Source organism: Coregonus clupeaformis, chromosome 23 (assembly GCF_020615455.1).
Source record: "Coregonus clupeaformis isolate EN_2021a chromosome 23, ASM2061545v1, whole genome shotgun sequence".
Lineage (NCBI taxonomy): Eukaryota > Metazoa > Chordata > Actinopteri > Salmoniformes > Salmonidae > Coregonus > Coregonus clupeaformis.
This window is the reverse complement of record NC_059214.1, coordinates 2,941,646-2,968,961: the sequence shown is the minus strand read 5'-3', so window position 1 is coordinate 2,968,961 and position 27,316 is coordinate 2,941,646. Positions and strand designations below refer to the sequence as shown.

General features: G+C 43.9%; 1 protein-coding gene across 2 annotated transcripts in view; it reads left to right on the top strand.

Moving 5' to 3' along the window:
• The window catches only part of LOC121536914 (ephrin type-A receptor 6), a 279,339-nt gene that overhangs the window by 5,206 nt on the left and 246,817 nt on the right, over positions 1–27,316 (top strand). For both annotated transcript variants that reach the window (XM_041844556.2, XM_041844555.2), the window contains exon 2: positions 13,148–13,212. In XM_041844556.2, coding sequence (XP_041700490.1) covers positions 13,148–13,212 — 65 coding nt within the window. The remainder of the gene's footprint in view (positions 1–13,147; positions 13,213–27,316) is intronic.

Here is a 27,316-nt window from a genome sequence, read left to right as displayed (position 1 = left end):
ATTTGAACAGTGAGAGACAGAATAACAACAAAAAAATCCAGAAAAACGCATGTCAAAAATTTTATAAATTGATTTGCATTTTAATGAGGGAAATAAGTATTTGACCCCTCTCAATCAGAAAGATTTCTGGTCTCAGGTGTCTTTTATAGTAACTGAGCTGAGATTAGGAGCACACTCTTAAAGGGAGTGCTCCTAATCTCAGCTTGTTACCTGTATAAAAGACACCTGTCCACAGAAGCAATCAATCAATCAGATTCAAACTCTCCACCATGGCCAAGACCAAAGAGCTCTCCAAGGATGTCAGGGACAAGATTGTATACCTACACAAGGCTGGAATGGGCTACAAGGCCATCGCCAAGCAGCTTGGTGAGAAGGTGACAACAGTTGGTGCGATTATTCGCAAATGGAAGAAACACAAAATAACTGTCAATCTCCCTCGGCCTGGGGCTCCATGCAAGATCTCACCTCGTGGAGTTGCAATGATCATGAGAACGGTGAGGAATCAGCCCAGAACTACACGGGAGGATCTTGTCAATGATCTCAAGGCACCTGGGACCATAGTCAACAAGAAAACAATTGATAACACACTACGCCGTGAAGGACTGAAATCCAGCAGCGCCAGCAAGGTCCCCCTGCTCAAGAAAGCACATATACAGGCCCTTCTGAAGTTTGCCAATGAACATCTGAATGATTCAGAGGAGAACTGGGTGAAAGTGTTGTGGTCAGATGAGACCAAAATGGAGCTCTTTGGCATTAACTCAACTCGCCGTGTTTGGAGGAGGAGGAATGCTGCCTATGACCCCAAGAACACCACCCCCACCGTCAAACATGGAGGGGGAAACATTATGCTTTGGGGGTCTTTTTCTGCCAAGGGGACAGGACAACTTCACCGCATCAAAGGGACAATGGACGGGGCCATGTACCGTCAAATCTTGGGTGAGAACCTCCTTCTCTCAGCCAGGGCATTGGAAATGGGTTGTGGATGGGTATTCCAGCATGACAATGACCCAAAACACACGGCCAAGGCAACAAAGGTGTGGCTCAAGAAGAAGCATTTTAAGTTCCTGGAGTGGCCTAGCCAGTCTCCAGACCTTAATCCCATAGGAAATCTGTGGAGGGAGCTGAAGATTTGAGTTGCCAAACGTCAGCCTCGAAACCTTAATGACTTGGAGAAGATCTGCAAAGAGGAGTGGAACAAAATCCCTCCTGAGATGTGTGGAAACCTGGTGGCCAACTACAAGAAACGTCTGACCTCTGTGATTGCCAACAAGGGTTTTGCCACCAAGGACTAAGTCATGTTTTGCAGAGGGGTCAAATACTTATTTCCCTCATTAAAATGCAAATAAATTTATAACGTTTTTGACATGCGTTTTTATGGATTTTTCTGTTGTTATTATGTCTCTCACTGTTCAAATAAACCTACCATTAAAATTATAGACTGATCTTGTCTTTGTCAGTGGGAAAACGTACAAAATCAGCAGGGGATCAAATACTTTTTTCCCTCACTGTATGTATATATAATCTATTTATTTATTTGCGGGAAAAAACATATGGGGGATTGGAAGTGATGCAGACAATTACATTGATGGAAGTTACAATCTATCTGCAATATTAAAGCTGATCTACCCCCTAAAAAAAGAAAATATAACAAAAAAAAGAAACTATACAGGGTCAGATATATTTACCTCCTAATGGTTAATTTTTGGATAGGTTATATTGTAAACTGATCCTAAATCTGTGGTTAGGCGCTAGGTGTGATGTGTGGTCTGTTAGCAAATGGGTAGATGGTCTCTCAGGTGTGTTGAGATGGCTTCTCCTCAGTTTGACACTCATACATGCTTCCTGTTCCATCACTATGACAGTCCATCCTTGATGCGTCAGTGAATGGCCCTCTAATGAACGGTTGCTACATGTCTCTTTGACCTGTCTCTGTCATGCCTGTCTTGTAACTGTCATTTAGGGTCAGCACTATGTTATGAAGCTATGGCATTCTGCAGACAATCTTTCCATTCTGGTCAAGTCTTAACTGTAACCACCCCTTTCTGTAACACTTCATCTGCTTCTCTGTGGTAAATTCTCATTAAAAGCCTCATGGTGCTAATATCTGATCTAATTTGCTTCTAGCTCTGATTTGCTTGGCTATAGTTCTGACATTAAGATGTTACACAGTGCTCCAATTCATCTCGAAGGAGTAGGAATGTGATCGAAGCGTTTTCCCCACCACACCTGTCAGCTAGTCTGTGCTGTAGATAGTGTTTAATTTCACACCACTTCCTATCATCTGAATAGAACACAGAGCTTTGTTTACACCACTAAATGTCAATCTATTCTTTTTCTACCTAATACATTTCCCGACATCTCTCTTCATCGCTCAAATGTTATTTTCATCTTCTTCTACAGCCTTCATAGGAAGGCCCTAAAAACTGTCAAAGACTCCAGCCACCCAAGTAATAGACTGTTCTCTCTGCTACCGCACATCAAGCGGTACCGGTGTACCAAGTCTGGAACCAACAGGGCCCTGAACAGCTTCTACCCCCAGGCCATAAGACTGCTAAATAGTTAGTCCGGGTAGCTATTGGTTAACTATTTAACTATCTGCATTGACCCTTATTGCACTAACTCTTTTTATTCATCACATATGCTGCTGCTACTGTTTATTATCTATCCTGTTGCCTAGTCACTTTCACCCTACTTATATGTACATATCGACCACAATTACTTCGTACCCCTGCGCATCGACTCTGTACTGGTACTGGTATATAGCCAAGTTATCGTTACTCATTGTGTATTTATTCCTCATTATATAATTGTTCTATTATTTATATATTTTTCTCTCTGCATTGTTGGTAAGGGCCCGGCCCGTAAGTAAGCATGTCACTGTTAGTCTACACCTGTTGTTTACGAAGCATGTGACAAATACAATGTGATTTGATACTATTTTATTTTATTTGCTTTACTGCCAAAGTAAATGGTTAAGGTTAGGGTTACCTGTCTAATGGTTAAGGTTAGGGATAGGGTTGGCAAGCGGATCCTAGATTGATCCACTAATGTCACTCCACACACCTGGTTTTAAAGACAGGACAGAAACCAGCACACAGGCACCCAGGGAACAGTGTTTCCATTCTTGTACTATAGAGCTAGAACACAGATTCATAAGCAGACCCTGTAATGTTCTATTAATACCTCAGTAAAAATCCCCTGGGAAAACTGCTGCTCTAGGCAGGGTCCTACAGGTCCCACCGTCTACTGGGAATACACTACACTATACTGAGACAGAGGCTGTTATAGGACAAATGCACACAAATGACTGCATAGACACAAACACAGATACACACACACAGGCGCACATACATACATAAACACACATTTAAATATTTTAATTACGCAAATTCTTTACAGAAGAGGGGAATGAAAAAATCCCAAAGTTTACGAATTCTATCTTTAACTGCTTTGTTATTATCCAGGATAGGCCTCAGGGGAGAATCATGTCATTGGAAGGCATGGCTTTCAACAGCTACCAGTCAGACCAGGCTTAGCTCAGAGCAGTCTGTTTGTGGTTACACTGAGAAGGTGTTGAGATCATTATAAGGTTGAGTTGCACACAGACAGTGTGATGAATATGGCCAGTGGTTAAGTATAGATTTACATTGGGTGAGAAATAGAGCTTCTATACACACGCACACGCACACACACACACGCACACACACGCACACACACACACAGTGCCAGTGGTCAGGAAGGTATGGATTTCAAGTGTGAGAGAGAGAGAGAGATGGAGCCAGACAGTGCAATTAGTCCTGTCCCCAAGGGTTCTGCTGAGGCTACTACTGGTACTGGCACTCCTCCACCGGCCTGCCAGACACACAGACATTGTGGGTAGAGGAGGATGACATGGAGTTCTGCTGGTTAAAACTGCAGCTAAATAACTCAACTAGTATGTAGGGCTGATTTCCAGGATCCAGATTAAGCCTTCTCCTGGACTAAAAAGCAAGGGCAAAGCAGCAAGTGAAAGTGCTTTTTAGTCCACTATTGATGAATTAGCTGCCAGACTACAGTGTTTTTCACAGTTAACTAACAAAAAATTCCTGCTAAAAAGTTTAAGAAATAATGAGATTTGCATTATTTAGTGTTTTTATTTGCATTTATATAGAGCTTCCTCAAAGCTCATTGCTTTACAGTGTATTGAGGTAGCACCCTACCACTGAAGAATAAATAAAGAAGAGGAATTAACATGGGAAGTTGTGCCCATAAGACATAATGTATCTCTTGCTCTCTTTTTCTCTTTCTCTCTCTCTCTTTCTCTCTCTCTCTCTCGCTCTGCTCCAGTAACATTGTAATCCTGTGTTTTTCTCTCTGATATCAGTCATGCATGCAGTATGTATTTATAAACATGACATTTCTATGTTATTAAAAAGGTCAGGAATAAACAGCTATTTTTTTCCTTTTCTGTTATTTCCTTACATGGAAACACTGAAACGTCACTAGCAACAGTTTGACTTGTTTTGACCAGGGTTTCACTTATACAGTGAGGGAAAAAAGTATTTGATCCCCTGCTGATTTTGTAAATTTGCCCACTGAAAAATAAATGATCAGTCTATAATTTTAATGGTAGGTTTATTTGAACAGTGAGAGACAGAATAACAACAAAAAAATCCAGAAAAACGCATGTCAAAAATGTTATAAATTGATTTGTATTTTAATGAGGGAAATAAGTATTTGACCCCCTCTCAATCAGAAAGATTTCTGGCTCCCAGGTGTCCTTTTATACAGGTAACGAGCTGAGATTAGGGGCACACTCTAAAAGGGAGTGCTCCTAATCTCAGTTTGTTACCTGTATAAAAGACACCTGTCCACAGAAGCAATCAATCAATCAGATTCCAAATTCTCCACCATGGCCAAGACCAAAGAGCTCTCCAAGGATGTCAGGGACAAGATTGTAGACCTACACAAGGCTGGAATGGGCTACAAGACCATCGCCAAGCAGCTTGGTGAGAAGGTGACAACAGTTGGTGTGATTATTCGCAAATGGAAGAAACACAAAATAACTGTAAATCTCCCTCGGCCTGGGGCTCCATGCAAGATCTCACCTTGTGGAGTTGCAATGATCATGAGAACGGTGAGGAATCAGCCCAGAACTACACGGGAGGATCTTGTCAATGATATCAAGGCAGCTGGGACCATAGTCACCAAGAAAACAATTGGTAACACACTATGCCGTGAAGGACTGAAATCCTGCAGCGCCCGCAAGGTCCCCCTGCTCAAGAAAGCACATATACAGGGCCGTCTGAAGTTTGCCAATGAACATCTGAATGATTCAGAGGAGAACTGGGTGAAAGTGTTGTGGTCAGATGAGACCAAAATCGAGCTCTTTGGCATCAACTCAACGTGTTTGGAGGAGGAGGAATGCTGCCTATGACCCCAAGAACACCATCCCCACCGTCAAACATGGAGGTGGAAACATTATGCTTTGGGGGTGTTTTTCTGCTAAGGGGACAGTATAATTTCACTGCATCAAAGGGACGATGGACGGGGCCATGTACCGTCAAATCTTGGGTGAGAACCTCCTTCCCTCAGCCAGGGCATTGAAAATGGGTCATGGATGGGTATTCCAGCATGACAATGACCCAAAACACACGGCCAAGGCAACAAAGGAGTGGCTCAAGAAGAAGCATATTAAGGTCCTGGAGTGGCCTAGCCAGTCTCCAGACCTTAATCCCATAGAAAATCTGTGGAGGGAGCTGAAGGTTCGAGTTGCCAAACGTCAGGCTCGAAACCTTAATGACTTGGAGAAGATCTGCAAAGAGGAGTGGGACAAAATCCCTCCTGAGATGTGTGCAAACCTGGTGGCCAACTACAAGAAACATCTGACCTCTGTGATTGCCAACAAGGGTTTTGCCACCAAGTACTAAGTCATGTTTTGCAGTGGGGTCAAATACTTATTTCCCTCATTAAAATGCAAATCATTTTATAACATTTTTGACATGCCTTTTTCTGGATTTTGTTGTTGTTATTCTGTCTCTCACTGTTCAAATAAACCTACCATTAAAATGATAGACTGATCATTTCTTTGTCAGTGGGCAAACGTACAACATCAGCAGGGGATCAAATACTTTTTTCCGTCACTGTACATTTTCAAAAGATGGTGCCGTTCTGGATGGCCGCCAATTTGCAAGTTCCGACCCAACTTTGCTATTTTGTTGTTTCTTTTAAAATGTATTTTCACAAGAATCCGCTATTATTTCTTACAACCGAGGAGAACTTTTGAACATCAGATCGGCAGTTACATACCCCAATTCCGGCTTCAACTTCAACTGCCCTGGGCTGTCTCTGTAATTCCAACCAATTTTTTGGGCTACCCAAGAGGAAACGCTGGCGTTACAGAGGCAAGGGGGGGGGGGGATCCTGGTGAGATTAAGGCAAAGGTAAAACCGGCCACCTCTTCCCTCCCATTCTACTGGTCACTTGATAAAATGATGGATGACCTCCGATCGCAGATTTGCTACCAACGGGACTCTCGAAAAACTGCAATATTCTTTGCTTTTCTGAAACCTAGCTCTCGGACAAGATACCCCCCATGACTATCCAACTTGATGGATTCTCCATTCAACAGGCGGACAGGACAGTGGAGTCAGGGAAATCGAGGGGGGGAGGGGTTTGTCTCTACATCAACACCAACTGGTGTGCTATCTCCAGCGCGGTGGAAGTGTCGACCCACTGTTCACCCGTCTTGGAATACCTAATGGTCAAATGCCAACCCTTCTATCTTCCGAGGGAGTTTTCAGCTGTTATCGTGACTGTTGTATACATTCCACCTCATGACAAGAAAAATAACAAGCTGGCACTTAACCAACTGTGCAAGGCTATAAACAAGCAAGAAAACCTACATCCAGAGGCTGCTTTTCTGGTTGCAGGCGATTTTAATTTCGCGTCACTAAGACACTTGATGCCCAACTTCCATCAACATGATTCCAACGCCACTAGGGGCGATATAGTCCTAGACCACTGTTATTGTCACGTTAGTTGAAGGACGGGTCAGACCAAGGCGCAGCGTGATATGCGTACATGTTTATTTTACCAAATAAACAACACAACAAAACAACAAACTAAACGAAACGTGAAGTTCAAGGTAGAACACAAAACATACCTTACACGGAACAAGATCCCACAACTAGACTGTACCAATAGGCTGCTTAAGTATGGTCTCCAATCAGAGACAATGAGCGACAGCTGCCTCTGATTGGGAACCACACCGGCCAACATAGATCCACACATACTAGAATATACAACATAGAAAACGCACAACAAAGAATATACACACCCTGACTCAACATTTAAGCGTCCCCTGAGTCAGGGCGTGACAGTATCCCCCCCCCAAAGGTGCGGACTCCGACCGCACAACATAAACATAACAGGGTAGGGGCCGGGTGGGCATTCCGCCTCGGAGGCGGATCCGGCTCGGGGCGTGACGACCTCTCACTCTCCGCCTCCCTGTTGCCCCCCTGGTCTGGTCTGGACCTCGGCGCGCTACTTCCCCTCTCCTTCCTCCCACGATACGCCAGGCCCTGTCTGGACCCTGGTGTGGGAGACCCCGAACCTGGAGAGGGGCTGACGTCATGGTCTGGACTGGAGCCGCTGACCGGAGCTGGATCAGGCACCGGTGGAGCGGACTGCTCTGGCTTCGGAGTGGAACGGCTGACCGGAACTGGATCAGGCACCGGTGGAGCGGACTGCTCTGGCTCCCGGGTGGAGCAGCTGACCGGTGCCGGACCAGGCACCGGTGGAACGGGCACGGGCCGTGCCGGACTGGACAAACGCACCACTGGTCTGGTGCGAGGAGCAGGCACGGGCCGGACCGGACTAGGAACACGCACCACTGGCTTGGTGCGGCACCGGCACCGGTGCGTTTGTCCACTGGCTTGGTGCGAGGAACAGGGACGGGCCGGGCCGGACTGGCGACGCGCACCACTGGCTTGGTGCGAGGAGCAGGAACAGGCCGGGCCGGGCTGGCGACGCGCACCACTGGCTTGGTGCGAGGAACAGGAACAGGACGGGCCGGGCTGGCGACGCACACCACAGGCTTGGTGCGGGGAGCAGGAACGGGCCGGGCCGTACTGGGAACACGCACCACTGGCTTGGTGCGGGGAGCAGGAACGGGCCGGACCGGACTGGCGACACGCACCACTTGCTTGGTTCGAGGAGCAGGACTGGGTTCCTTTATTAACCCCCGCTCCTTCTGCTGCCTAACCAGCTCCTCTCGCCGTGCCTCTACACCTTCCTTTTCCCTTCTAGCCTCCAGTAGCGCCTCCCTCTGACCGAATACCTCCTGCTCCCTCTGAACCAATAGCCCCCGTAATATGATGGCCTCCTCTCCTAACCAGCAGATCCGATCTGCTTTGAGAGGCTTGTTATGGCACACATTAACTCCACCATCCCAGACACCCTAGACCCACTCTAATTTGCATACCGCCCCAACAGATACATAGATGACTCAATCTCAATTGCTCTCCACACTGCCCTCACCCACCTAGATAAGAGGAATACCAATGTGAAAATGCTGTTCATTGATTACAGCTCAGCGTTCAACACCGTTGTCCCCTCCAAGCTCGTCACCAAGCTTAGAACTCTGAACACCTCCCTGTACAACTGGATCTTGGACTTCCTGACGGACCAACCCCAGGTGGTGAGGGTAGGCAACATCACCACCGCCACGCTGACCCTCAACACGGGGACCCCACAGGGGTGTGTGCTTAGTCCCCTCCTGTACTCCCTGTTCACCCACGACTATGTGGCCACACACGACTTCAACACCATCCTCAAGTTTGCTGACAACACGACGGTGGCAGGTCTGATCAGCGGTGACGATGAGTCAGCCTACAGGGAGGAGGTCAGTGAACTGGCAGTGTGGTGCCAGAGCAACAACCTCTCCCTCAACGTCAGTAAGACCAAGGAGCTGATCGTGGAATCTGGGGGGCGAGCACGCCCCCATCCACATCAACGGGGCTGCAGTGGAGCAGGTTGAGAGCTTCAAGTTCCTCGGTGTCCAAATCACTAAAGACTTAAAATGGGCCAAACACACACACACACAGTCGTGAAGAAGGCACGACAGCGCCTCTTTCCCCTCAAGAGGTTGAAAAAGTTTGGCATGGGCCTTCAAATCCTCAAAAAGTTATACAGTTGTACCATTGAGAGCATATTGACTGGCTGCATCACTGCCTGCCTGGTATGGCAATAGCACCGCACTCGATCGCATGGCGCTACATAGGGTGGTGCGGACAGCCCAGTACATCACTGGGGCCAAGCTCCCTGCCATCCAGGAAGGAAGGCCCGGAAAATCGTTTAAGACTCCAACCACCCAAGCCATAGACTATTCTCTCTGCTTCCGCACGGCAAGCGGTACCGGTGCATCAAGTCTGAGACCAACAGGCTCTTGAACAGCTTCTATCCCGAAGCAATAAGACTGATAGCTAACAAAATAGTTACATTGACCATCTGAGTATACCTTGTATCTTTATTGACCTTTTATGTACACTCACACACACACACTCACTCCATCATCTGTTCACTCACACATACATTTATACTGACTCTACACACATGCACACCCACTCACATACAAGCTGCTGCTACTCTGTTTATCTTATATCCTGATGCCTAGTCACCTTAACCCTATACATATCTACCTCCATCACTCCACATTGTAAATATGATATTGGAACTGATGCTGTATATAGTATGCTTGCTTACTTACTTACTTATTGTGTTATTAATATTTATTCTTATTTCTCTTGTGTTTTTTCTAGTATTACATTGTTATTGATTATTGCATTGTTGGGTTTAAAAACTTGAAACTTGAAACATGCTGTATATATGGAGAGGCCAACCCCCCTCCTGGAGAGCTACTGGGTGTGCAGGGTCTTGTTCTGACACTGATTTAATACACCTTAATCTACTTATCAGCTACTCACCAGGACCTTGATTAGATATATTAGTGACTAGGTGTGTTACAGTAGGACTGGAACAAAACTTACCCTCCCAGTAGCTCTCCAGGAGGAGAGTTGACCACCCATGCTTCATATAGTATAGCTTTCATATAGTACAGCTTTCATATAGTACAGCTTTCATATAGAACAGCTTTCATATAGTACAGCTTTCATATAGAACAGCTTTCATATAGTACAGCTTTCATATAGTACAGCTTTCATATAGTACAGCTTTCATATAGAACAGCTTTCATATGAGCTTTCATATAGTATAGCTGCCATATAGTACAGCTTTCATATAGTACAGCTTTCATATAGTACAGCTTTCATATAGTACAGCTTTCATATAGTACAGCTTTCATATAGTACAGCTTTCATATAGAACAGCTTTCATATGAGCTTTCATATAGTATAGCTGCCATATTAGTATAGCTTTCATATTAGCGTAGCTTTCATATAGTACAGCTTTCATACAGTATAGCTTTCATACAGTATAGCTTTGATATAGGACAGCTTTCATATAGTATAGCTTTCATACAGTATAGCTTTCTTGTAGTATAGTATTGCTTTAATATAGTAGCGTTCATATAGTATAGCTTTAATATAGTATTGCTTTCATATAGTATTGATTTCATATAGTATAGCTTTCATACAGTATAGCTTTCACATAGTATAGCCTTCATATAGTACAGCTTTCATATAGTATTGCTTTAATTTAGTATAGCTTTAATCTAGTATTGCTTTCATATAGTATAGTATTGATTTCATATAGTACAGCTTTCATATAGTACAGCTTTCATATAGTACAGCTTTCATATAGTAGCTTTACCATTAACATGCTGTACATACATACCTTTCATGTTACCATTTATATGCAGTAGCACATAGTTCCTATGTCATTCATATGTTCCCAGCAGGTTCTGATATACCCCCTCCTCTTCAATCTCCCTATCATCCTCCTCTTCCTCCTCCTCCCTTATCTCATTTTCCCTCTCCTCCTCTATCTCCTCCTCCTCCATCTCTTCATTTCTTATGCCTGAATGAGCGCTCAGGGGAGGCTGATGAGACCAGCATTTCATTTGTTTAAACAAAATATGCATGAAATTAATGAAACCAACGTTTAACATCATAGCACTCCAGTGTAGTGGAGCGTGGTGCAGACAGAAATGTTAAGTCGATGTGTGAGTGCAGTCAGCCAACCCATCTCACCGCGGCATTGCCATATAAACTATTATGTATGGCTGGCAGAGTGACGGTATTGTACCATGCAGACACAGAACTCCAAATGTGTTTTTCTATTAATTATCCTGTTATAGTATAGACCATGTTTTATTTTGAACTCTGAACATGCACTGTCTCACTTAGCATAGAGCATGCAGTAATTGCCTTATACAGTATACAGGAAAATCAACGAACACACACACACACACACACACACACACACACTAGGCTCTGGCCCAGAGTTCTATGCTACCTGCTGGCTCGTTTGATACAGCTTTTTGGCATAGATCTGCCTATTGTTGCAGTGAAGCTTAAAGTATCTCTAAACGCCAGTGTTCCTGGTATCTGCTTTTATTGCTTCTTTGCCACTGTGCTTTTGTTGATGTTGATAAATCCATCCATTCCTATCCTGGTGCTCTCCATACTGTTACGGTGGTGGTTGTGCCACAGCCCCTTGCCTGATCCAGGGCAGATGGTGTATTGTCTGTCACTGCAGTGTGGCTGATGGGTTGCTGGGTGGCTGGCTGGGTAGGTGGGTTGGATGGCTGGATGGCTGGCTGGCTGGCTGGCTGGCTGGCTGGCTGGCTGACTGGCTGGCTGGGTGGCTGGGTGGCTGGCTGGATGGATGTGTGGCTGGGTGGTTGGCTGGGTCGGTTGGATGGCTGGGTGGGTGGGTGGCTGGATGGGTGGATGGATGGGTGGCTGGGTGGTTGGCTGGGTAGGTGGGTTGGATGGCTGGGTGGCAGGATGGATGGCTGAGTGGCTGGGTGGGTGGCTGGATGGATGGGTGGTTGGCTGGGTGGGTGGGCTGCTGGGTGGCTGGCTGGCTGGCTTGCTCACTGGGAGAAGCAGTGAAAAGAGCATTCAGCTTATTATGACTGACACATACGTGGTAGCACACAGACGTCTTACAGCCTGAAACACACACACACACACTGACAACACACACAGGCTTATGAACTGGTTGGACAGTTTTTGTCAGAAATGCTCTGTCAAATACACTGGCTTGACACTCACAATCATGGGAATTCTCCCTTGTCTGCTAATGTATGGTAATAACCATGTTGATGCGTCTATATCATGTTTAGATTCTGCAGTTAAGGTTACATCACTTTTAGAGGAGAGACAGAGAACACAGATAATGTTAAAACACAGATTCTTATAAGATACAGAAAATTGATGTGTGACGTTGAAGGTTACACCTCTAATCCATCCACCCTCTGCTCAGAAAGACTGAGAGTATTATTCTAGTCTTTATAAAAGTGAAGTTTGCCTAATGACATCTGATCCTGAATTATTTAGCTTTCTGTCCTTGAGAGAGACAGAGATGGAAAGATGTTTTAGAACTATAATATTTTGTCAGACTCAAGTTCACAATGATGCTGCCTGGAAGCAGTGAACTTGTAATATTGACAAAGTGATAAGCCTCAATAGAATAACCCTGAAAGATCCTGAGAGTGACATTCCACTCAGCTAAAATCAACAAGTATGTAAAGATGAATAACTTTTCACGAATAAAGTTACTGGTATTTCAAAGTATTTAAGCTATCAACAGAATCTATCAGAATCCACGCAAATGTGATCACATGTGCATGCTGTATCTACTGTATACATAATGTACATGAATTACAGTGACCCATTCACAATAAATAGCTGGATATTACACTGAAATGGTTTAGGACGGAGGGACGGTATTTGTAATCTTATCTGGTGCTGCAAGCAAACTCTATCAGGCCTAAATTGTGCTGTTCAGCTCTGAAATAATGCTTTACTGAAATGGACCCGCCACAAATATTCATCTTGGGGAAAAACTCATTTTTGTTAAGATACAAAAGTCTAAATGAGAACATTTATGAGCTATATTTCAATTACTGAGGCGGAAATAGCGAACTATGTATATCAACATTATGCTAATAGTTGTGTTTCTCTCTCCTGTTCTATTTCAGTGGTACTGCTGGACACCACCTCTGTTTTGGGAGAGCTGGGATGGAAGACCTATCCCATGAATGGGGTAAGAGAGAGAGAGAGAGAGAGAGAGAGAGAGAGAGAGTGTGTGTGTGTGTGTGTGTCAGGGTTCGCACAAGGTGCTTGAGGTACTTAAAGTAATTTGGCACTCTGAAATTCAAGTACTAGAATACCTTGAAAATCTGACATTTTCTGAAGTTGGTACTTGAAAAGTACTTGAATTAAAATGAGAGGAGAACAGAAAATGATAAAATATGTTAATATGTAAATATTAGAAAAATTTATTGGTCTTGTGAATTAATTTCCAGGCAGACTACCGAGTTTTATTTCCTCACGTGTTTCGCGCTCTGGATGCCAGGCGAGCTCGCTCATTCCACCCACACTGCCACTCAGCCAGGCAGGTACAGAACTGACTGATTAGGTGCCGCCAAACATCACATTGATAGCAAAAATGCCGGGCAAATGTAGATTCAAGCCTGCCTGGCAGGATATTGATGTTTATGAATGGGTTTTGCCAGACCCAACCAGGGATGTAGCCACCTTTTTTATTTGTGAAATAGCATTTACTCACCTTTTTTATTTTGTTAATGATTGTCTACCTACTTATTGCGTTCCCAGCATTGATCAACGCTCAGAAAGCTTATTGATCTGAGTTCTAATCGCACCTACCTCTGCTAACGAGTGTAATCATGAATTATTAATGTATGCTCGTTATGTTCGTCTGCTCCCCCGGATTTGCGTTGTTAGCAAAGCATTCATTCACCACTCTGTCCAATGGGAAACTCCACCCACGACATAGGCCGAGAGGTGAAACGGACTACCTCAGCCCAGACCTACAGTGGCAAGTAGCAGAGAGACGCCGCTGACAGTGGGAATTCTTTTAACATCCCTCGACTCCTGCCATGTCAACAGACATCCCCCAAACAAACCCCCCTGACTCTCGGAGAATGAGTGTACAACTGTTAAATAGTTGCTGATATTTCAGTCAGATGTCTAGCTAGCTAGGTAGCTTAAGGGCTCTGGCTATTAGCCAGGTAACTAGCTATAACTAGCTGGCTAGAAGGATTAAGTTAGAAGCTAACGTTGTACGGAGCCTGACCTCAGCAGGAGCAGTTGACTGAAATTAAGCTAGCTATAATCAAAATATGGGCTACTATAAGTTCTCATAACAAAATACCTTTTCTTTATAGAAAGTAGTGAGACAGACAGTGGTGAGTCCGTTTGCAATGAAGGAGGCAAAGGAGATACACAGAGAGGGGAAGCATTAAAGCAAGCAGGGAGAGAGGTTAGCAGTACAGTGGTTCCCAAACTTCAAGCCCGGGACCCATGTGGGGTCCCCTAAAATTTAAATAGGGTTCCCTGAGAGAGTCTTTAATCTATCAAACACATTAATAACTTGTTTATCTTCAAATGGGTATAGAATTCAACATTTTAGAGTCAACTAAGGGCCTTTTACACTTGAAACCCCACCTCTTTAAGGAATACATGGGATAGGATAAAGTAATCCTTCTACCTGCCCTTACCCCACCCCCCAAAAAAATAAAAATATTAATAATAATAATATATTGTAAACTGGTTGGCCCACTGGCTATCATAAGGTGAATGCACCAATTTGTAAGTCGCTCTGGATAAGAGCGTCTGCTAAATGACGAAAATGTAATGTAAATGTCAAAATTCATGTCATTATGTGTTGGGACAGCCTGTGGGACCTAAACAATTTAATATTATGTACACTGAACAAAAACATAAATGCAACATGCAACAATTTCAAAGATTGTGCTGAGTTACAGTTCATATAAGGAAATCAGTCAACATCATCAGTACTGACTTACCACTCATGTATGTAGTAAATAAGTAGTGAAACATGTATTATCGAGTAGAACATCGACAGGACCGCAGTCGAGAAGGTGAAAAGTTTCAAGTTCCTCGGCGTACACATCACTGACAATCTGAAATGGTCCACCCACACAGATAGTGAGGTGAAGAAGGTGCAACAGCGCCTCTTCAACCTCAGGAGGCAAAATAAATTCGGCTTGGCCCCTAAGACCCTCACAAACATTTACAAATGCACCATTGAAAAATAATAGAAATAACGAATGGCACCGGAGGAGATGGCTGCCGTTTTACGTGCTCCTAAACAATTGTGCTATTGTGTTTTTTCACGTTATTTGTAAATAATTTTGTACATAATGTTTCTGCCACCATCTCTTATGACCGAAAAGAGCTTCTGGATATCAGGACAGCGATTACTCACCTCGTACTGGACGAGTCGGACGCGAAGGATTTTCTTCAGACACCTGACAAGGCCCAAATCCCGGTCATTCGCATGAGAAAGAGACAGAGATATCGGGGACGTAGGTCGGGTGCCTTGTAAGGATCCGACGGCAAGTGGGTAATCTGCCTCTACCATCAGTCCTATTAGCCAACGTACAATCATTGGATAACAAAATAGACAAACTACGATCACGGATATCTTACCAACGGGACATTAAAAACTGTAATATCTTATGTTTCACCGAGTCGTGGCTGAATGACACCATGGATAACATACAGCTGGCGGGATATACACTGCATCGGCAAGATAGAACAGCTGCCTCCGGTAAGACAAGGGGTGGCGGTCTGTGTATATTTGTAAACAACAGCTGGTGCATGAAATCTAATATTAAGGAAGTCTCGAGGTTTTGCTCGCCTGAGGTAGAGTATCTCATGATAAGCTGTAGACCACACTATTTACCAAGAGAGTTTTTATCTATATTTTTCGTAGCTGTCTATTTACCACCACAAACTGATGCTGGCACTAAGACCGCACTCAATGAGCTGTATAAGGCCATAAGCAAACAGGAAAATGCTCATCCAGAGGCGGCGCTCCTAGTGGCCGTGGACTTTAATGAAGGGAAACCTAAATCCGTTTTACCTAATTTCTACCAGCATGTTAAATGTGCAACCAGAGGAAAAAAAACTCTAGACCACCTTTACTCCACACACAGAGACACGTACAAAGCTCTCCCTCACCCTCCATTTGGCAAATCTGACCATAACTCTATCCTCCTGGTTCCTGCTTACAAAAAAAAACTAAAGCAGGAAGCACCAGTGACTCAGTCAATAAAGAAGTGGTCAGATGAAACAGATGCTAAGCTACAGGACTGTTTTGCTAGCACAGACTGGAATATGTTCCGGGATTCTTCTGATGACATTAAGGAGTACACCACATCAGTCACTAGCTTCATCAATAAGTGCATCGATGACGTCGTCCCCACAGTGACCGTACGTACATACCCCAACCAGAAGCCATGGATTACAGGCAACATTCGCACTGAGCTAAAGGGTAGAGATGCTGCTTTCAAGGAGCGGGACTCTAACCCGGACGCTTATGAGAAATCCCGCTATGCTCTCCGACGAACCATCAAACAGACAAAGTGTCAATACAGGACTAAGATTGAATCGTACTACACCGGCTCCGACACTTGTCGGATGTGGCAGGGCTTGCAAACTCCTACAGACTACAAAGGGAAGCACAGCCACGAGCTGCCAAGTGACACAAGCCTACCAGACGAGCTAAATTACATCTATGCTCGCTTCGAGGCAAGCAACACTGAAGCATGCATGAGAGCATCAGCTGTTCCGGAAGACTGTGTGATCACACTCTCCGTAGCCGATGTGAGTAAGACGTTTAAACAGGTCAACATTCACAAGGCCGCAGGGCCAGACGGATTACCAGGACGTGTACTCAGAGCATGCGCTGACCAACTGGCAAGTGTCTTCACTGACATTTTCAACCTCTCCCTGACTGAGTCTGTAATACGAACATGTTTCAAGCAGACCACCATAGTCCCTGTGCCCAAGAACACTAAGGTAACCTGCCTAAATGACTACCGACCCGTAGCACTCACGTCTGTAGCCATGAAGTGCTTTGAAAGGCTGGTCATGGCTCACATCAACACCATTATCCCAGAAACCCTAGACCCACTCCAATTTGCATACCGGCCCAACAGATCCACAGATGATGTAATCTCTATTGCACTCCACACTGCCCTTTCCCACCTGGACAAAAGGAACACCTACGTGAGAGTACTATTCATTAACTACAGCTCAGCGTTCAACACCATAGTGCCCTCAAAGCTCATCACTAAGCTAAGGACCCTGGGACTAAACACCTCCCTCCTGGACATCCTGACGGGCCGTCCCCAGGTGGTAAGGGTAGGTAACAACACATCTGCCACGCTGATCCTCAACACGGGGGCCCCTCAGGGGTTCGTGCTCAGTCCCCTCCTGTACTCTCTGTTCACCCATGACTGCATGGCCAGGCACGACTCCAACACCATCATTAAGTTTGCCGACAACACAACAGTGGTAGGCCTGATCACCGACAACGATGAGACAGCTTACAGAGACCCTGCCGTGTGGTGCCAGGATAACAACCTCTCCCTCAACGTGATCAAGAAAAAGGAGAGATTGTGGACTGTAGGAAAAAGAGGACCGAGCACGCGCCCATTCTCATCGACGGGGCTGTAGTGGAGCAGGTTGAGAGCTTCAAGTTCCTTGGTGTCCACATCACCAACAAACTATCATGGTCCAAACACACCAAGACAGTTGTGAAGAGGGCATGACAAAGTCTATTCCACCTCAGGAGACTGAAAAGATTTGGCATGGGTCCTCAGATCCTCAAAGTTATACAGCTGCACCATCGAGGACATCCTGACTGGTTGCATCACTGCCTGGTATGGCAACTGCTCGGCCTCCGACCGCAAGGCACTACAGAGGGTAGTGCGTTCGGCCCAGTGCATCACTGGGGCCAAGCTTCCTGCCATCCAGGACCTCTATACCAGGCGGTGTCAGAGGAAGGCCCTAAAAATTGTCGAAGACTCCAGCCACCCTAGTCATAGACTGTTCTCTCTGCTACCGCACGGCAAGCGGTACCGGAGCGCCAAGTCTAGGTCCAAGCCATAAGACTCCTGAACAGCTAATCATGGCTACCCGGACTATTTGCATTGTTCCCACCCCCTCTTTTTCGCTGCTGCTACTCTCTGTTTATTATCTATGCATTGTCACTTTAACTCTACCTACATGTACATACTACCTCTTATCTCGACTAACCTGTGCCCCTGCACATTGCATCTGTACCAGTACCCCCTGTATATAGCCTCGCTACTTTTATTTTACTGCTGCTCTTTAATTATTTTTTATTTTTATATTCTTTACTTAACACTTATTTTTCTTAAAACTGCATTGTTGGGTAAGGGCTTGTAAGTAAGCATTTCACTGTAAGGTCTACACCTGTTGTATTCGGCTCATGTGACAAATACAATTTGATTTGATTTGAGAGCCTCCTGTCGGGCTGTATTTACGTCAATTGCACCGCCCGCAACCGCAGCGCTCTCCAGAGGGTGGTGCGGGTTGCCCAACGCATCACTAGGGGCACACTGCCTTCCCTACAGGACACCTACAGCACCCAATGTTACAGGAAGGCCAAAAAGATCATCAAGGACATCAACCACCCGAGCCATGGCCTGTTCACCCCGCTATCATCCAGAAGGCGAGGTCAGTACAGGTGCATGAAAGCTGGGACCGAGAAACTGAAAAACAGCTTCTATCTCAAGGCCATCAGACTATTAAATAGCCAACACTAGCCGGCCTCCACCCAGTACCCTCCCCTGAACTTAGTCACTGTCACTAGCCGGCTACACCCGGTTACTCAACCCTGCACCTTAGAGGCTGCTGCCCTATGTACATAGACATGGAATCACTGGTCACTTTAATAATGGAACACTGGTCACTCTAATAATGTTTACATACTGATTTACTCATTTCATATGTATATACTGTATTCTAATGTATTCTAGTCAATGCCACTCTGACATTGCTCGTCCGAATATTTATATATTTCTTAATTCCGTTATTTTACTTTGAGATTGGTGTGTATTGTTGTGAATTGTTAGATACTACTGCACTGTTGTAGCTAGGAACACAAGCATTTTGCTACATCCGCAACAACATCTGCTAAATATGTGTATGTGACCAATATGATTTGATTTGAATAGTAAGTTGTTTTTTTTCATGAGGTTGTGGCGATATACTGCCATCTGTTGGCGACTAGAAACAATTGCATAATAGGAACTATTACAAATTGATGGTACTTTAAAATAAGTATTAGTGTTTGAAAAAGTACTTAAGTCCTTGAATTTCACTTGCCACTGTCTATACGAACCCTGATGTGTGTGTGTGTGTGTGTGTACTTGTTTTCATTATCAAGACCCCAATGTCCTAACATTTCACCTGAATGTTCTGATAAGGAAGGAAAATGTCAGGACTTTTTTCAGGTCCTGAATTTGTTCAAATGTTATTTTAAGCTTAAGGGTTAATTTTAGGGTTTTGGGGTTAAGGTTAGGGTTAGGTTTAGGGTTAGGCTTATGGTTATGGTTAGGTTTAGGGTTAGGGTTTTGGGGGTTATGGTTAGGGTTAGGGATAGGTTAAGGGGTAGGGTTAGGGTTATGGAAAATAGGATATTTAATGGTCAAACATTTTTACACTCCAAAAAGTCCTAACATTTCACGAAAACAAAGCTGTGTGTGTTCTCAGGTCTGTTGTATTTCAAGACCTCTAGAGAGAGAAAGGATAGAACTGAGTGAGATAGCACTGGTCTCTGAGGAACCTCTCTCACGTTCAATATTTTTTCAATTCCCAACTTCACACAATACTAAAGGGCCATAGAAAGTTATAATTGACTCTTTCAATGTGAGTGAAAAGAAATGATTTGGATTCAATTTGGGATGTCTGGTACGAGCACGGCTGGGTCTAACATAACGTGGCTGTGGGTGAATAGAGTGGACGACTGTCCATTCATACTGGAAGACCTAGGTCTGTTCAGATTACCTCTTGACAAACTCTCAAACATCTCCCTACATCCCAGTAGCTCTATAAGTGAACTCTCAAACCTCTCCCTACATACCAGTAGCTCTTTAATATAATAACTCTTCTCTCTAACCAATGTTAGTCCATTCAATCCGGCCCGCGGGTGGTTTGAGTAAAAAACCAAAAATGATTTGCATTTTTTCAATCGACATTGAAATGACTAAAACCAAATGGAAACTGTGTAGAAATGACAATGACCTACATTTATAGTCTCTTCACTCTGTCCAGCTTGCTAACAGTCATCGAAAACGAAAGCTAGACAGTCAGGGAGGATTCAAAATTCCAAAAGCGATGGATAAAGGAAATATAACACATTTTAAGTCCGGCTCTCCGGAACTCGGTGAAGACCAAATGCGGCCTGTGGGGAAAATGAGTTTGACACCCCTGCCCTAACCTCCTCCCTCTGTCTTTATAGCCTCTCTCCTCTATACCAGCCTTTTGTCTGGTAGATCCCATCCGTGCCTCTGTATTTCTCTTTCTTCACCTCTCTGAAACGTCCTCTCTGTCTTTCTATGTCTACCACCCTGTCTCTATCTTCTTTACCTCTCTGTGTATCTCTATGTCTCTCTCTACCTCTGTGTATCTCTATGGACCTGTCTGTCTCCAGTCTATACCTCAGTGTATCTCTATGGCCCTATCTGCTCTCTCTGCTCTGTCTGCTGGATGTCAGGAGAGGAGAGGTGATTACATCATGTAGGTGGTTGTGACAGCCAGAGGCAGCAGAGAGCGAGAAGACCTGTCCTGTCTGCAGCTCTGACTCCATGATTAAGCTGTCAAACCCTCTCCTCTCCCTCCTTTCCTCTTCCTCTCCCTCCTTTTCCCTTCCTCATCTCCTCTCCATTCCTCTTCCTCTCCCTCCTCTCCTCTTCCTTTCTCATCCTTTGCTCGCCCAGGAAACCAGTTTGCCTATGAATATTTAACACGGCAAGGTGAGAGGGGCAGACGGAGAGCGGGAGGGAGGTCTGGAGGGAAGGAGGGAGGTCTAGAGGGAAGTACAATAGTCTGAATCCCTCGCTACCTGGTAGAAGAGAGCAGCCAATCCCCTGTCTATTAGACACAGTCGGATATCTGAGCATGGCATGTTGGCAGCAGCCAGCTTACACCCGCTATCATACCAGGACATTATAGAGCACATAATATAGGTAAAGCACACCTGTCAGAACTATCTCTGTCTCTACCTTCTACAGGATGGCAATACGTGCTTTTTATGAGTTTTAGGTCTGTTAAAGGTGGAACGTCGTACCCTTGTTGTTGTGTAGTTGTAGCGTAAGAAAATCTTCAATTAGTCACTTTCACACTCTGTCTCAGATATATAGGCCTATGTATAGCCATTCTGGATCCAAAGATAAACACACTATCCATAGACTGCATTTTACTGACACAGTATAAAGTTGTGAACATAAATACAGCCAACCTCTTAGATGTTAAGTCCCCTATATGGGGGACTTTGAGTGGTTCTGGACCGGTTCTGACTGACATTTTGGTGTACAAAGTGCTCTGTGAATGTCGTAGGGTCCCGTGCCAGAAAGCCTCATCTCAGTTTTCAGTGTCAGGTTTCAGACCCAACATTTGCATATGGAGTGACGTGTCACATTTTCTGGCCTATCCAGACAAAGGAACGATTTCCTGTGCCTGTGAAACTCACAGCTGCACTTGCAATAGTGCATATGAAACGGGAGTCTAGTGGATGCAACAATAGTAGTTTAATCTCGCTGGGATATTCTCAGCCGGATTTAGAGCTCTCAACATGAAAAAATACGAAATAATTTAATAGAATTGATACAAGACCACCTTGGACATTTAGGAGAATTCTCTGTCATCAGTTATATGAAATAGTGCCAATATTCCAATATTGTACTATCACTGTATTTTAGTTATTAAGGAAGGTGAAATCTTATAGTAAGTTGTTTATAATTTGATTGTTATTATATTTAGAAAGCATTTCAGTCATTTCAAGCCCAATTTACAAAGGGAGTACACCTCAACAATTTATAACTATTTGTATCAGAAAGGTGAGTTCCAGACCTTTCTAAAACTATGCAACATTACCAGTTATTATTTATGGGCATCTAATGAAAAATAAATACGTTGTCTATTTAGGCAGAAATCAACATTTTGCCCTATAATTCAAGAGGTTTAAGCGGTGGTGGTATTATTCTCTAGTATAGAAACAAGCTTAACCAAGTATCCATCATGTTGTTTCCTTTAGAGAGTGGTGAAAACATTATCCAGGCCAATCCTGTTGGTTTGAGAGATATGGCCTAGGGATGGACATTTGACATTTTTTTTATGTTTGAGTACTCAACAAAATAAAAGGCCCGCACTGGAAGAAAATATGTGCGCATTAATGCCTAATTGACCATAATTATTACAAATAACAAATCCAACTTGCAAAATGTGCCCATATACAGTGCATTCATAAAGTATTCAGACCCCTTGACCTTTTCCACCTTTTGTTACGTTACAGCCTTATTCTAAAATTGATTAAATATAATTTTTCTCTCAACAGTCTACACACAATACCCCATAATGACACAGCGAAAACAGGTATTTAGAGATGTTAGCAAATGTATATAAAAAAACTAAACAGAAATACCTTATTTACATAAGTATTCAGACCCTTTGCTATGAGACTCGAAATCGAGCTCAGGTGCATCCTGTTTCCATTGATCATCCTTGAGATGTTTCTACAACTTGATTGGAGTCCACCTGTGGTACATTCAATTGATTGGACATGATTTGGAAAGGCACACACCTGTCTATATAAGGTCCCACAGTTGACAATGCATATCAGAGCATAAACCAAGCCATGAGGTCGAAGGAATTGTCCGTAGAGCTCCGAGCCAGGATTGTGTCGAGGAACAGATCTGGGGAAGGGTAGAAAAATGTCTGCAGCATTGAAGGTCCCCAAGAACACGGTGGCCTCCAACATTCTTAAATGGAAGAAGTTTGGAACCACCAAGACTCTTCCTAGAGCTGGCCGCCTGGCCAAATTGAGTAATCAGGGGAGAAGGGCCTTTGTCAGAGAGGTGACCACTCTGACAGAGCTCCTCTGTGAAGATGGTAGAACCTTCCAGAAGCACAACCATCTCTGCAGCACTCCACCAATCAGGCCTTTATGGTGGAGTGGCCAGACGGAAGCCACTCCTCAGTAAAAGGCACATAACAACCCGCTTGGAGTTTGCCAAAAGGCACCTAAAGACTCTCAGACCATGAGAAACAAGATTCGCTGGTCTGATGAAATCAAGATTGAACTCTTTGGCCTGAATGCCAAGTGTCACGTCTGGAGGAAACCTGGCACCATCCCTACAGTGAAGCATGGTGGTGGCAGCATCATGCTGTGGGGATGTTTTTCAGCGGCAGGGACTGGAAGATTAGTCAGGATCAAGGGAAAGATTAACAGAGCAAAGTACAGAGAGATCCTTGAAGAAAACCTGCTCTGGACCTCAGACTGGGGCGAAGGTTCACCTTCCAACAGGACAATGACCCTAAGCACACAGCCAAGACAACGAGTAGTGGCTTCAGGACAAGTCTCTGAATGTCATTGAGTGGCCCAGCCAGAGCCCGGACTTGAACCCGATCGAACATCTCTGGAGAAACCTGAAAATAGCTGTGCAGCAACACTCCCCATCCAACCTGACAGAGCTTGAGAGGATCTGCAGAGAAGAATGGGAGAAACTCCCCAAATACAGGTGTGCCAAGCTTGTAGCGTCATAACCAAGACGAGGCTGTAATCACTTCCAAATGCTTCAACAAAGTACTAAGTAAAGGGTCTGAATGCTTATGTAAATGTAATATTTATTCATTTTATTTTTGATAAAGTTATACATATTTCTAAAACCTGTTTTTGAGTTGATATTGGGGTATTGTGTGTAGATTGATGAGCGGGGAAAAACTATTTAATCAATTTTAGAATAAGGCTGTAATGTAACAAAATGTGGAAAAAGTCGATGGGTCTGAATACTTTCCGAATGCACTGTACATGTATATTCAGTCAATAAAAAGCAAGTGCCATTTAAGATTCCTTTGTTGAAACCGTAATATCAACTGGTTATATTATATTGTGGAAAACAATCTTCAAAAGGCAGTAACCTCAGCAGTGGTGCTTGCTTGTAGAAAGAAGCCTATGACTGTGCAATGGCATAGCTTTGTTTTGTTAATTTAGCAGACAAGACAGTGAAGACACCTTATCACAGTCAAGACACCTATTTTATAGTAAAAAACATGATGTAATAGAACAGAATAAAATATAACAGAATATTTTTCCAAATGAGAAAGTCTCGTTTCGGAAAAAGTTATTCTCACAGAGTGAAACAGGGCTCAATTTGGCGATACAGACATTCGAGTTATACTGAACAAATATATGAACGCAACATGTAAAGTGTTGGTCCCATGTTTCATGAGCTGAAATAAAAAAATCTCAGAAATGTTCCATAAGCACAAAAAATGTGACACTGAAATTTAAATACTGGGATACCTTGACAATCTGACTTTTTCTCAAGTTGGTACTTGAAAAGTACTTGATTTAAAATTAGAGGAGAACAGAAAATGATTAAATATCTTAATATGAAATATATTAGAAAAATGTATTGGTCCCAGTTATGTTGGTCCCATATTTCATGAGCTGAAATAAAAGATTCCAGAAATTTCCATATGCACAAAAAGCTTATTTATCTCAAATGTTGTGTACAAATTTGTTTGCATCCCTGTTAGTGAGCATTTCTCCTTTGCCAAGATAATCCCTCCACCCGACAGGTGTGGCATATCAAGAAGATGATTAAACAGCATGATCATTACACAGGTGCACCTTGTGCTGAGGACAATAAAAGGCCACTCTAAAATGTGTAGTTTTGTCACACAACACAATGCCACAGAGCATGCAGCTGGCATGCTGACTGCAGGAATGTCCACCAGAGCTGTTGCCTGAGGCCTTCCACATCGGGCTTCTTCACTTGCTGTATCGTCTGAGGGGGGGTTGCTAAGGAGTGTTTATGTCTGTAATAAAGCCCTTTTGTGGGGATAAACTCATTCTGATTGGCTGGGTGGGCCTATGCCCTTACAGACCCAATGGCTGCGACCCTGCTCCGTCATGAAATCCATAGATTAGAGCCTAATGAATTTATTTCAATTGACTGATTTCCTTATATGAACTGTAACTCAGTAAAGTCTTTGAAATTATTGCATGTTACGTTTATATTTTTATTCAGTGTATTTTATTCTGCCGGTTCTTTGGCATTTTCTAAATAGATTAACAATTCCACATTGAACACTGCATGGTGATGAATTACGTCCACGACATCTGTTTGGTGAGTAGGCATATGCTTAATTATTCTGATGAAAATATGCTCTGTCTTTATAATACTAATGTTTTTGCTTATTTTCAGTTGAATCTGTCTATGTTTAGGGGGGTTATAGCCTAGGCTAACCAATTAAAAATGGTACTAGCAGTTAGCAAAGTAGCGTAAGCAGAAAATAGACGGGACGCAATTATTCCAAAACTGCAGCTCGTTGTTGGAACACATATTGCCCTACTTCAATCAACCAGTCCATTTTGAATTTGTGATAAAACTGTCGTCATTTGGCAAGGAATGTAGCTCGTGTATCCCATCAGTTAGATACGTTTTTATAGGCATTTATTTCTGTATGCCGAACAGGAGCTTGGGTGCGCACTTAAGTGAATGAGACGCGGTGGGCGAAAGGGAATTTAGGGAGAAGAACTATGTGATGCTTGGCTTGGTTAATTTTTTTGTTGTGCACCGCACAAATGGAACACTAGAGTCAAAGCAAATTAACGTTGTCTTCAGGCAGCCACAAAGCACATTCCACCAAATAGTTTAACAGTATTTGAAAACAATTAATCTCTGGTTAAAGATCGAGCTTTGACGTCCATTCGAGTACTGGATTACTCATGCCCATCCCTAGTATGGGCTCAGCTGATTCCCTGCTACTGCTGGTTGGATTGTTTTGTAGCCTTTTCTATTCCAGACCTGAGTGTGAAGGGGCTTTACTCTCGTTGGGGTGCAGGCAGCATAGAAACCTGCTTAGATAGCACCCAGCTTGACAACATAAGCATGTGTAGCACGTACGGAAATCAGACCAAAACTGTGGTTAATTCACTGCTACGGGCGTGTTTGGCGTGATTATCAAGGCTACCTGGGAATCTTTTTTAATTACAGTGAAAATTTGTCCTAGGCTTAGTGTGAGACAGCTTCTCTCAATTAATAATTAAATGTATCTCAGCAGCCCCCCATCACTGGAATACACTGGCTAATGAACAAGCATCATCCAGGCTTCACAGACACACACACACACACACACACACATATATACACACGCACGCACGCACGCACACACACACACACACACACACACACCCTGGGTGACTGCAGAACTATATTTACATTCTGTAGCAGAGAGACAGCCTTGTTGGTGGACATCCCACTACAGTTATTACTGGCACTTTGATTATTAGCGTCTTATTCTGCTTCAAATTTATAGAAAATAAAGGTTTTTGAATTATCCCACAGGAAAAGGATTTGTAGAATATGAATGTATTTGTTCAGTGAGCTTATGGAGTCTGGAAATAGACATTACCAGCAAAACATGAGGGGAGGGAGAGGAGAGAGGAGAGTGGAGAGGAGAGGAGAGGGTGAACGAAGAGGAGAGGGTGAACGAAGAGGAGAGGAGAGGAGAGGAGAGGAGAGGAGAGGAGAGGAGAGGAGAGGAGAGGAGAGGAGAGGAGAGGAGAGGAGAGGAGAGGAGAGGAGAGGAGAGGAGAGGGAAGAGAAGAGGAGAGGAGAGGAGAGGAGAGGGTGAACGAAGAGGAGAGGGTGAACGGAGAGGAGAGGAGAGGAGAGGGGAGGGGAAAGAAGAGGACAGGAGAGAAGAGGAGAGGGTGAACGAAGAGGAGAGGGTGAACATATAGGACAGGAGGAGAGAGAAGAGGAGACAGAGGAAAAGAGAGGTGAGAAGAGGGTATGGTATGTCTGATATGTTGTCTGCCTGCTCCACAATAAGCCCCTCTCAGCCACAGCAGACAGACAGACAGACAGACAGACACACTGCTGAAATATGCATGAGTCATTTCCCTGGTGTGGAGCTAGAAACACAGGCTCTTTTTATTTATAAAATTTCATAAAGCAGCTTTAAGGGATTAAAAAGCTTAATGTTTTCCTTTGTTTCTGCTAAACACCTTTCTAATACAGCTTTAACTGGCCAGATGGATCTCAAAGAATGATGGT